General features: G+C 41.8%; 1 protein-coding gene across 1 annotated transcript in view; it reads right to left on the minus strand.

Moving 5' to 3' along the window:
• Window positions 1-5,116, minus strand: part of dnah9 (dynein, axonemal, heavy chain 9) — a 126,631-nt gene extending 121,515 nt beyond the window's left edge. Inside the window, 6 exon segments of the mRNA XM_029455857.1 lie at window positions 10-243; window positions 903-1,114; window positions 1,265-1,395; window positions 2,297-2,455; window positions 2,546-2,742; window positions 4,742-5,116. Of these exon segments, the coding sequence (XP_029311717.1) occupies window positions 10-243; window positions 903-1,114; window positions 1,265-1,395; window positions 2,297-2,455; window positions 2,546-2,742; window positions 4,742-5,116 (1,308 nt within the window).
• Window positions 5,117-12,076: the final 6,960 nt, after the last annotated feature.

A 12,076-nucleotide genomic window follows, 5' to 3' on the forward strand; every position in this document is an offset into this window, starting at 1 on the left:
CATGCTTACCTTAATGCTCTTGACTCTGATGATGAAGCGGTCAAGACCAGAGAAGACCAACAGTGGGGAAAAGTCCCAAGGCCGCACAAAGCTCCCGTTCCTCTGGTACTGGCTCAGATTGGCCCTCCGGTCCTCATAAGTGCTCCTGAAGAGCTGCAGGATCTCCAGGCTCGTCTGCACCTTCAGGAGACTCTCTGAAAGCTCTCCTCTCAGAACTTCTTCTGGGACCACGTACACGCGGGCCTGGAGTTGGAGTGCAGTAACAGCGTAGTTGACTGTTTAGCTCATCATCCCCATCAATGAAAACATTTCATTTGTAAATGAAGTAAATGTCACTCTGTAGCTATTAGCTACATCCGCTCCTGATGACCTGTACTACACGCTGCAGCTGCTATCATGTATGAAACTATCACTTGCATATTTAAGAGCGGGGGTTGTGTTTACAGTGGAAACTAGGCAATACAAATACACATGGTTCTTCAAGTTTGGAGACAATTTAGCTTAGCTTAGCATAAAAACTGGAGGCAAACAGCTAGACTTGATGTTTCCAAAGTTCAACAAATCCACCTGCCACAACCTTTAAAGCACTCACAATAGCATGGTGTATTTTGTTTGTGTAATATGTACACCATATTCAACCCTAGGACAGAATTGATTTAGTTTCCAAAACACTGAACACAAGCAAACAATTGAGAATTTGGTAGCATGAACAGTGAGAGTTTTCATGGCTGAGAGAAGTAAAGAAAAGAGTTCCACTCATAGACGGTAAAACTTACAACAGACGAAAGAACACCTACTGCGCTGACACGTCATCTCAGAAACACCACGGTAATGACTACTTAGCAGCACAAACTGTTACACAAGAACAACAAGCTGTTGACACAGAGGAGAGGGCAGCTCACCTGCTGTATAAGGAGGTTGGAGGTCTCCTGCAGCAGAACGATGACGCGTGCTGGAGTGTTGTAGTATCTGGAGTTGGCCCACACCAGGCACACTGTGTGCATCAAAGGGCCGATCTGACCCCTGACATCAGGAAACGCAGCGTTCTCCATGTCCTCAAAGAGACGCTGCAGGGGCCTCAGGTAGGTGCAGATGTCCTTTGCCTCCTCCAAGGCTGGCGAAGAGAACACGTGATCACACTCAGTTCAACCTCAAAACACTGCATGTCGAAAAGTAAATGATAATAGATCATCGTGAATCATTCTTTAGCCCTACGACCAGGCATGTGATTCACCTCATTTCATGTCTCTATATGTTTCAATACCTGCCAGGACTCCCTGCTGCATGTTAGTAAAAGCAGGGGAATAGCTGCTCTCCACAGCCTCCAAAAGCATCGCCATCTTATTCACCTTGGAGGATTGTAACTGGGTGTGGATACACTGCAGGTCAGCATATCTTCATGGAGAAAACAGAAGGAGAACAAAAGGGTTTCTTTCATATTTTGTACACGGCCACTGATTTGTGTCGCACCAGGAACTTAAGTGTGAAGTGCTCCCTAACTTCTTAATCTCTAAGCTATTTTCAGGGTTGACAACTCTCACGTTTATTTGGCACGGGACAGCCGCTGTCAGGCTCTGCCTCTCACCGTGCCCGAACAAACCTCAGGTCAAGCCTCAAATTATACAGGCTTTCTGTGCACGCAGGACAGGCTAAACATCAGGCCTTTTCTCTACATTCAAGCACCAATATTGGTCCATGGATGAACTTCTTACCTTTCATGTATGTTGCGTTTGACCTTGTTCACTTTGCTCTGCAATTTCTTACGGTATTATTACGTATGGACAGGATTTTCAGTGTTTGTCAACAACACCGACAGCATATTTATTATACGGGGTATTATCGTGTCGTGGAACTTCATGCTTCATAGCCTGCGGCCTCTCTCCTTCGGGCTATTTAAAGAGTCAGTTCACCCAAATTACTACAACAGAAAAATTTCTATTTTATCTAGGTTTGGAGGTTTGTATAAAAATGTAATTCCATTTGTGATGTTCTTTGTGTAATGCAGTCCATAACGGCATATGTTGTAAACAGATGGAGAACACATTCATGCAGAGGAAAAACAAATGATAAAAGTAGAGGCTGTAGGCCTCATAAAATATCATTCTGCTACGTAAGTACATCAAAGAAATGAAAAGAGAGCACTGGGCTCCAAATTACATTTTTCACTTGATAGCACTCAAATAATAAGAAGCACCAGCAAAAATGTGTAAAACATTTAAACTTTAGGGCCACACACTCCCAGCTGAAACAAGTGCTTCTCAGTGGATCCTCCGTGTGTAATAAGAGAGGTGCTGACCTGTTCTTCCAGAAGAGCAGCTCTGTGTGTGGTGTGGGGTTGTTGCCCTCCAGCAGAGCCTCAGAGGAGTCTTTGTTCAGGACGGCGCAGATCTGATGGGTCCACTCTATCACTGCTGACTCCAAGGAGTGGAGGATGCTCTTATCCACCATCTCCCCCCTGTGAAGTTTCACAAGGAAACTGTTTACTTTAGACGAGGTAAAATATGATGCGTTGACATGAACCTTTATGCCTCATGTGTTTGTTTACCTTTTGTCTGTCTCCAGGGCAGCTTGCTCTACTCTCTCGGAGCCTGCAGGCAGAGGCAGCAGCGTCTTGCCTTGGACTTGGCCTGACACCACAAACACATTAGTCTTGAGGGAGTGGACGTGGCGTCTGACGTCCTGAGACACCACCTGGGGCCATTCAGTGTGGTTCCTACTGTTAGACAGCAGTGGGGCCACAACCTGGAGGAGTATACGGAAGTAGGAGTTTTCTCAACGTGGAAAAATCTTTGCTTTGGAATAAACATGTGAGGAATACAGTGGTGGAAGAAGTATTTACATCTTTTACTCCAGTGAGAGTAGTCCAAGTAATTGGTAATTAGAGAAAGTAAAAGTACCTATTATGCAGAAGAATGTCCCATGTCAGTGTTATATAAATATATATTCTATTCTATTATCAGTAAAAGAAAGAGGAAGGCTGAGCGTGCTTCTATTAAACTTTAGCCCACAAGTGGAGTAAATCACAAATAGTTACATTTTATTAGTATTTATTTGTGTCTCTTTAATACACATGTCATACACACGTTAGTGTCCAACTTTGAACATGTTGCTACACTGTTTCTATGCACAAAATACCTCGTAATGCGTTGTTTTTAACTGGTATTGCTAACAAAGCTAACGTTTTTTTCATGTCGTTGCATCGAAATCACTGAAAGAAATCACTTTGATTGGCTGTTCAGCTCAAGTGAATCAGTGCACTAGAAGAGTGGTGCACGAGAGTGGTGTGAGAAAGGTCGGCAAACACTGCTTTGTTAAATATATGTACCACAACAACAGCTTGTATGTTCCCAGCCCTCCATATTCCGGTTAGAATGTATTAATGACCAATACAGACTGCTGGTATGGAGAGTTATTCCCTCTCGCGCAGGACGTAAGTGCTAGTGGGCCGTTGGTTAGGTAATGAGGTGTGTTCAAGTGCGACTTGTTGGACAAGTGACAGGTGACGTGAGTGGGCCTTACCACTGCAGACAAAGTGGGCCTAATTAGCATAACCAGTAGTAACCAACATGAAAATAAGCAAGCGTTGTCTTTGAAAGGGAAGAGCATACATGAAACTATATTTATACAATATACAATATATATATTAAGTACTTACAGTTCAATGGACGTACACAAAAGTAAAAAAAAACAAAGGCAGTAAAACTTGTTTTGAACTTAATTGATCGACAAACTTCCTTCTTGATGAACTACTCACTATTGACGGGACATACCACTCTTGGAGGGGACAGGGGAGGCGGAATAGTCCATGTGGTGAGGGCCGTTCTGACAATTGGATTAATTAATGATTAAACTATTGGGTAGGGGCCCGAAGGCTCCAGCTCACTGTCTGGAACATATAATTATTTTTCCAATGTGCTTAAAAAGTCCATTGCACCACAAGGGACCCTAAGGCAACCCATCCATCTTTTAAGGAAGAATCTAGTTTTAAAGATTGTATTATTTCACTATTGTGCTTATGTAACTTTAGTTAGTGTACACATTACTCATTAAAAAAAAAAATTCTTGATGTAAAGCACTTTTATAGCAATACCTGCAACAAAATGAGAGTAACAGTGAGAGGTGTTCGACTACAGTGTGAGAATGAAGCTGGGTGTTGATCAAAGAAGATTATTGGAAGACAATCTGTAGCCGTGTTATTACCCACAGTCCAGAGTGACTGGAGAATGACGACGTGAATAAAGAAGGCCTACACTTAGACGTGCTCGAAACACATGTGTGCTTAATCCATCTAAAAAAAAAAATTCATACTAATAAAGTTGAAGTCAAAAGTTAATCAAGTTACAAATGGAGTTACTACAAACCAGAGGTGAAAGAAGTATCTTTACTTGGTACGACAATATAACATGTCTAACAGAAGTTATATCATGAAGTGTACTTCATGTATCACGTGTAAAAGTGGTAATTGTGAAGAATGACCCCTTGTATTTAAACTTATCTGGTCAGGATGAAACTTGGTGGAAGTATGAAGCAGTTACTGGGGGGGGGTGTAATATAAGGTTCAGTGTGTAATGTGGTGGATGACAAACATAAAATACTCAACTAAAGTAAATGTACTCTTTTACATTCAACAATTGGCTGAGTGACAAAGTGGCAGTCAGTTCAAAGTTATGGGTGAGAGAGAAATGCACTGTTGAGACGCTCCTCATGCATATCACAATAACTAACACATTGCGCTGCTTACCTCCTCAACCAGAGCAGAAAACTGATCCAGTGGAGCGTAAGACAAGTCCCCGTAGAGCAGGTTCTCCTTCATGGAGTCTGGACGAAGTGTGGTCCTGCTTTGTTTCACAAAGTACACCGCCTTGTTCCTGCAGCTGGAGCTGGAGCCTGAGCTGCTGCTGGCGGTGAAGGCGGCGGCGGGCTGCAGCAGCCCGGCTGCGGTCACAGACACCACCAGAGTCCTCTGCTCGGCTCTGTCCAGGAACTCCTGCAGCACCTGCCTGTTGTCCTCTGTGGACACACACATCTGCCATTTGTCCTGCTTCACTTTGAGAGTCCTCAGCACATAGTCCGCTATGAAGTCCAGTCTGCTGTCCTCGGCAGGTGACTCCTCCATGTCCGCAGGGCGCTCTGCTGTCCCGAGCCGGTGTCGGAGACTGTGATTGTGTCTCAGCCTCCATAGTAACGCAGTGTTTGCATTAATTAGGCCGTTGCTAGGGGACATGAGCGACCTGCAGCTGACCCGGGACATCCCCGTGTCTGTCTTTCCACCTGCTGACTGACAACCATTGTTCCCCTGCAGACTTGTGTTTGACTTTCAGGGGGAAGTTAAAAAGTCAGTTAAAGTAAAGTAGGAGCATTATATTCAAACTGCCCCTGCATCTTCTGTTCATGTCTGAAGGTATACCAAAGAATGTGCAGCCTACTTTTAAACACGAAAACAACTTAGGCCTATATAGCAATGATTAAAGTCAAAATATGAAATTATGTGTCAATTCATTGTTGATAATAAGTTGATTAAATACATAAATATGTTTGTATGACATTGCAGTGATAGATCATATTTGATATTTATTGGCCTTCTACAGGAGCAAGCACACTGCTCGAGGGGAAAGGAGACAGGTTGTGTGGAGAGGCCTGCAGGACCACCAGCTACAGGAGACCACCAGGGAGGTGTGCTCTCCCCACCACTCTTCTCTCTCCACACCTACATCTGCAGCTCAGGAGAGCCGGCTCGTAAACTCCTGACATTTGTAGACGACACAGCAATCATCGACCTCATGAGTCTGCATACCAAGGGGAGGTTGACAAGCTGTTTACTAATTAATATAATTATAATGACATTAAATAAAATAACAAAATATAATTATGAATCATTGTCTTTCATATTAACATTAATTATCATTATAATTAATAACATGCTCATACCACAACCCTGCTATAGCAGGAACACCTGTTTATATTTCTGTCTGTCTGTCTGTCTGTCTGTCTGTCTGTCTGTCTGTCTGTCCGTCTGTCCGTCTGTCCGTCTGTCCGTCTGCCTGTCTGTCAGACAGATTTTGTCACAGAGATAGCAGGTATGCAGTCACACACCTTTACAGATGTGTAGTTGAAGGCCGAGTTCGAAGATGGGTGTGTTCCGAGCAAGGGAAGAAGGAAGAGCAGGAAGTGGGGGAGGGGTCTTTGGTCCCCCCCACTTTAAGTCCCTGGCGTCTGGCTGGTTTGATCCAAGAACCAAGATGGTTTCTAGTTTTTATATTTTATCGTTTAAATACACAGTTTTTTTGTAACATGTACACTTCACTGCCAAATATCAACCCACGCTGCTGTATATACTGAATACACTGTATACTGACAAATACTCTATACATATCCACCGACATCATAAAGCAACATGTTACATTATCATTCAATAGTTATTCCAGCATTGCACCATTACACTACTGTATTATTGTTTACAGCCTACAACAGTCTGACTTATAGACACTGTATGTTGTTTAATAAAATAATTAGGACAAAAACATATTATTAGGTAAATAATAGCCAATATTGTTGTTATTATTTTTTTGTCCAAGTGGTTTTATGAGGACTGTTATTTTGATCCACTTTAGTGGTTTTGGTTTACAGGTGTGATTGCCATAGTTGGCCACAAAGTGGCGCTACTGTACTGAATAGCTGTGGCCTGTTCCCTGAAGCAGTTATCTAGTTACTTTGTAGAACAGGTCTTTAAACATCAGTACATGTTTCAGATTTGATGAACAAAGATATCCAGAAGCTCATTGAACCTGCTTCATGTCTGAACTGCTCAGGGTTCAGACCATCATCATACTCACACAACTTACAAAAGAAGTGCAACATAAATGTTAAAAAACATTTTGAGGTATCATAGAAGTATTCACCGGTGTCTTTTTTGTCCCCCTGTGAGTAATGATGAAATTACATTCATGAATGATTGAGTCATTCATATTGTCCAGAAGCAACTGAGGAGATTCAGTTCTTCTAAATGACTTTGAAGATTAAGATGACAGACCAAAGAGAAACATCGCAGCCAGACTTTCCATTTGAGAATCAAACAAGCTGCCGGGACGCTGATATGAAGGAGCTGCTGCTACATCCAGCTGGGTGGCTGGACACTGAAGAACATAAAGCAGGAAGGTCTGCCTCACCATGATCTTGAGATCAGCTCAGCCCCAGACACTCATTACTGGGCAGGCTGGATACTTGTCCTGAAAAAAACAAGTTTGGCAATTTGATATTAAACATATTTTCACACAGTTTCTTGAAGCAAGTTCAAAATGTCACCTGACTTTTAATCACTTGTGACACTGTATGAAATCTGTTTTACTCATCGGCATAAACTGTGTTTAGTTAGATCCAGATTTACAAATGCTTATTAATTTATGAATCATTAATCTAAAGTGTGATTGTGTTCATTTATTTCCATAGAATTGTGTCATTTACTTGATATGTGTAAACCTTAATTTTTACATATTGGAGAAACACTGGCTTTAACCGATAGATTTAAGACGATCAAGAATGTGTAGCAAAGGGAGTAAAGCAGTTGAAAGGCCACAGGGGCCCATTGTTGATCTCATGTTTTCAAGATATGGCTCTGATAGTTTAAAACATTTACAAGAATGGTGTGATGAATGTGGTTTCCCGGCAGGAGGATCGTTGAGTACGGCACAGATACGGAAACCTAGGCATGATCTCCAATGTTATTTTATACGATTTTTAATGCTACTTCACACTCATTTACATCAACACTGTGATTATTGTACTGTAAATGCTCTGTCTAATCTTGTACTGTTTTTGCTGTGAAGCACGTTGGGCTGCAATTCTTGTATGAAAGGTGCTATACAAATAAAGCTTATTATTATTATTTAACAGACACCAAACTATTAGTTAGAGTTTAGGTTATGATGATTAAAAATAAACTTATTTGCCAGTTTATTAGGTACAGCTAGCTAAAAGGATCCAACAGTCCTGCACTCACCCTGCCTGCAGGAAGGTTAGAATGTGTAACTGTACTTCCTACCTCTCACCAGCAGAGGGCGCTAACGTCCTTAGATTCAAACAGTATCACGACTCAGTTCAGTTCAGACTTGGAGAAAGTCTTACTAATATATTGTTAAAAGTATAAAAAAAAACATTTTCCTTTATTAGGTTTAGAATGTTCTTGCAGAGGACAAGACGTTCTAATGAATCATCTGAATGTGACAGATGCAGTTATCTTGTCCTCAGGTCCTCCGGCACCAGTTCTGTGTCCAGGTTAGCTCACACTCAAAGCGTGAATATGGATTTAAACAGAGTCTAGCGTTATGATATTCCCTGGAGGTATCACAAATGTATGGCAACACAGCTTTCTTTTTTGCCCATCAAACATGAGTTTACTGTGTAAAGTTTACCCTGTTTCAGCCTCACATAAAACCTTGTAAACAGGTACAGTATAAAAAGGTATTTATTAACTTGTTAAATTCTTCATTCACTATCTCGAATTTGCCAGTCCCTCTCTCCTCCTGGTTTTATTGCTTTCAGATGTGTAACAGCACCAGTATGAGAGAGCAGACTTGGAATACATTCAGGCGAACTAATAGTGGTGGTATTTGTCCCTAAACTATCCATCCACACATCCTCATTTGTCTAAAATAAAGCTAAACTGAGTTCATAGGTTGGAAAGCAGCCAAACATCAAAAGAGAGAACAACAATACTTATGTATTACCACGCATGTTAGCTTACTCATACAATATCAACAAACTCAGACATTCCTCTATGTCTTACTGGAGTTTGGAAATGACTTGTTCTTGACCCATGTCCAGGTTGTCTGGTTTGTTGCCCCCCCCCCAACACACGCACACACACACACACACACACACACACACACACACACACACACACACACACACACACACACACACGTCTCTTTTTATGTTTTAAGGTAGGAAAGACAACCGCATGTTTTCACAGATATTAACAGTGAACCTTACAGTGTAAGTGTGTGTAATTATGTTTAAATCCAACCTAGGTCTTACTTTTGTATCTGGCCATCTGTTGGGCAGCACAAGGGTGGTGTTTAATACCATCTTTCATTCATGTCCACTGTCACACTGCAAGAGAACCATCAGTCATTTCTTTATAGGGTGTATATATACAAACACACACACACACACACACACACACACACACACACACACACACACACACACACACACACACACACACACACATATGCCTGTCTGTCTAAGGACCTCGGTGGCGATGAAATTCAAAACCAGCTCTCTGAACGATGATAGTTAAACACGCCGAGCAAACAGAGAATATTCAATTTCAAAGAAAGCAATTTTAATGTCCAGCCGTCAAACGCTCGAAAACACCAAAACCACGCAGAGACCATAAGTGGAGATCAAAAATTGTAATTCATATTGCATCCAGTTTCCCTCAGTGCACTCCATTTGCAATTTAAATGCACACACAGATATTTGCATGAGTTGCAGCAGGATTGCTTTTATCCACCAGTCATTCCTGGCAAGGCCGGCTAACCGAGAAACGCAAAGTCTCGTACCGAGGATACGTCCCGATTCATAAAGGCAAGCATCTGTTTCAGTAAAAGCTTGGTTCCTGGTGCGTTGCCAGTTGCTCAAACCCTTCACAGCGCCAAGACGTTCTTAACGATCCTAACCTGGACACTGGCACGAGACTGAGAGCAGCACCTGACACCTGACGCTGTTTGTGCATGAATGTGTTTAAGGAATCTGGCAAATACGTCATGCTTCTGAATGATGCTTTTCCTTCTTGGTTTGGATGGAGCTTGATTCATTTGTTCACTTCATGTCAACAGCAGCAGTATTAATCATACTCGACCGAGTGAGGCTTTTGGAAATCACAGAAAGAACTATCCAGAACTTTGCAATGCTGCTTCTCTTCGGTGACGACCTGATATTATGCAGCCCTTGAAGCACAAGTGGTGACTGTCTGAGTTTACACATTTGGAAGCCGCTACAATGAGTGAAACACACTGTAGTAGCCTATGGTGTCACATCGTCACAAAAAGAGAAGGAGAGCACACCCAGAGATGACATGTAGAGCTATTTCTGGGTCCGACACTCCAGAGGGATGTGACACGTAGAGCGAGGAGGGGGTGAAGCGCAGGCCAGCCAGTGAATGAGAACGCTGATAACAAGCAGAGAGGAAGCCCATGCTGTTTATCTGGGCTTCATGCATCACTATAATCACCAGGCCTTGCGGCCGTTGAATTATGTGGCCTTACAAATGGCTTAAAACGACCCTGGTTACTTTGTTCCTCCGGGGGGAGGGAGGGGAGAGGTATTGTGGTCGGTGGTGGCGGTGGGCAGAGTTGTGTTTTGCCAGTCAGGTCTGGCCTCTGAGCCACAGAGGTTTGTCAAAAAGAACGCTGATGGCTTTTAAAGAGCTGCAGGCCATGACTGGATGGGTAATTTTCATACTTTCGAGATTTGGTGAGAGGCCAAAAGCAACATGCTGGAGGCTCACTCTTTCTGAAACAGGATATTGAGTTAGTAATGGCTGTCAGGGGACCAGCAGAATGACATTAATGTATTTTAATGTTTCTTTCACACATATTGAGAGCTTACAGAAGTATGAAACCTTCTTTAGAAAGGACAGTCAGGCACATGATGGATTGAATATGGCTCAAAGTTTCAATTGACCTCGCACAACACACAACTGCTTGTTCCCCAATATGGAGAGGAAGTCAGTAAGTAAGAACAGAATATAACATCCCCAGAATGGATTTTTATTTCAATCAATCAAAAGTTATTTATATTGCCCAATATCACAATTTAGAAATGGGCTTAACAGTGTGACACCCTCTGTTGTTGTATTTACAACTTCAACTGTATTTCTAACATCCACTGCTGTTATGTCAGCACTAGGAGTTGGTGCATGGAGATAAGCAGTATGTGGAGCTAATTCTCCAGTCAGGTGCCATTAAACCACGGAACACCGGGATGATGGAATTAAAAGAGCACCAGTCAAATCTCAAACAGTGGAAAACTGTGACATTACATACTTTATAGTGTTCTCAGTGTCCCACACACATCATAAAAGCAGGTGGATAGAAATGCACTTAATGTGAAATGTGAAAGTGATGAAGATCCTCAGAGCTTTATTTTGAGTTTCAGCCCATTGTTTATCCGTCCTGTTTTCAGTGAGTAATGTCTGATAAACATAGTGTACCCGCTCATCAGAAAACAGCACAAAGACACAGTTCTATCAGGAGAGACTTAATACTTTTTATTGCCTTGTGCATGAAAGGATAAGAAATGTGAATAGTCTCTGATGCTGAGCTCCATTTAGAGCCCGGCTAGTAGTGGAGCATGTAGCAGCTCACGAGACAGATATTTCTCTCAGGAGGTGGTGGAAACCAAAACAGAGCAAAAAGAGAGAGGATGTTGGACTCACATTCATCAGGTGGACTCCAAAATAATATTAAAAATAAAGTTGCTATATAAGTGCTTCACTATACCAACTTAAAATATGTCAGTGTTGTGTTCACAAGTGGTTAATTAATAATGTGTTTGTGCAGGTTTAAAGAAAATAAACGACAGTTTGAGTTATAAAGTGATGAATTGTATGCTGTTTCCCCTACCCCTTTTAAAAGTGTAGGAAAATGGGCCATGGCCTGACTTTAGATGAAGATACTGTACATGACATCTATATGCAACGGAATATTTTTTTAATTTACCAGTAATAAAATTAAAGAATCTTAATCTGAAAAAAAAGAATATCATACATTGTGCCCCAGGAGGATGTATAAGATTTCAAAAGATAACTCCAATCAAAAGCATGATTTCACCAGAACTTATATGTGGCCCGTGTTTGTATCACGCCTGATCTTTGTCTCGATAACAGACATTGCAGGATACTAATTATGATTAATTACTTTGCAAAGAAACATGTTTTGTTATCTTGGAAGGAACAGTTATTTCTTGACCATTCATCAAATGTTTTACCATTAGAGACAGTGACTCTGGAGAGGCAGAACTGGGTTAATGTTTCACGGTTTTCAGGCCTTTTTTTTTCCATATCTGGAAGATT

This window comes from Cottoperca gobio, chromosome 19, assembly GCF_900634415.1.
Source record: "Cottoperca gobio chromosome 19, fCotGob3.1, whole genome shotgun sequence".
Lineage (NCBI taxonomy): Eukaryota > Metazoa > Chordata > Actinopteri > Perciformes > Bovichtidae > Cottoperca > Cottoperca gobio.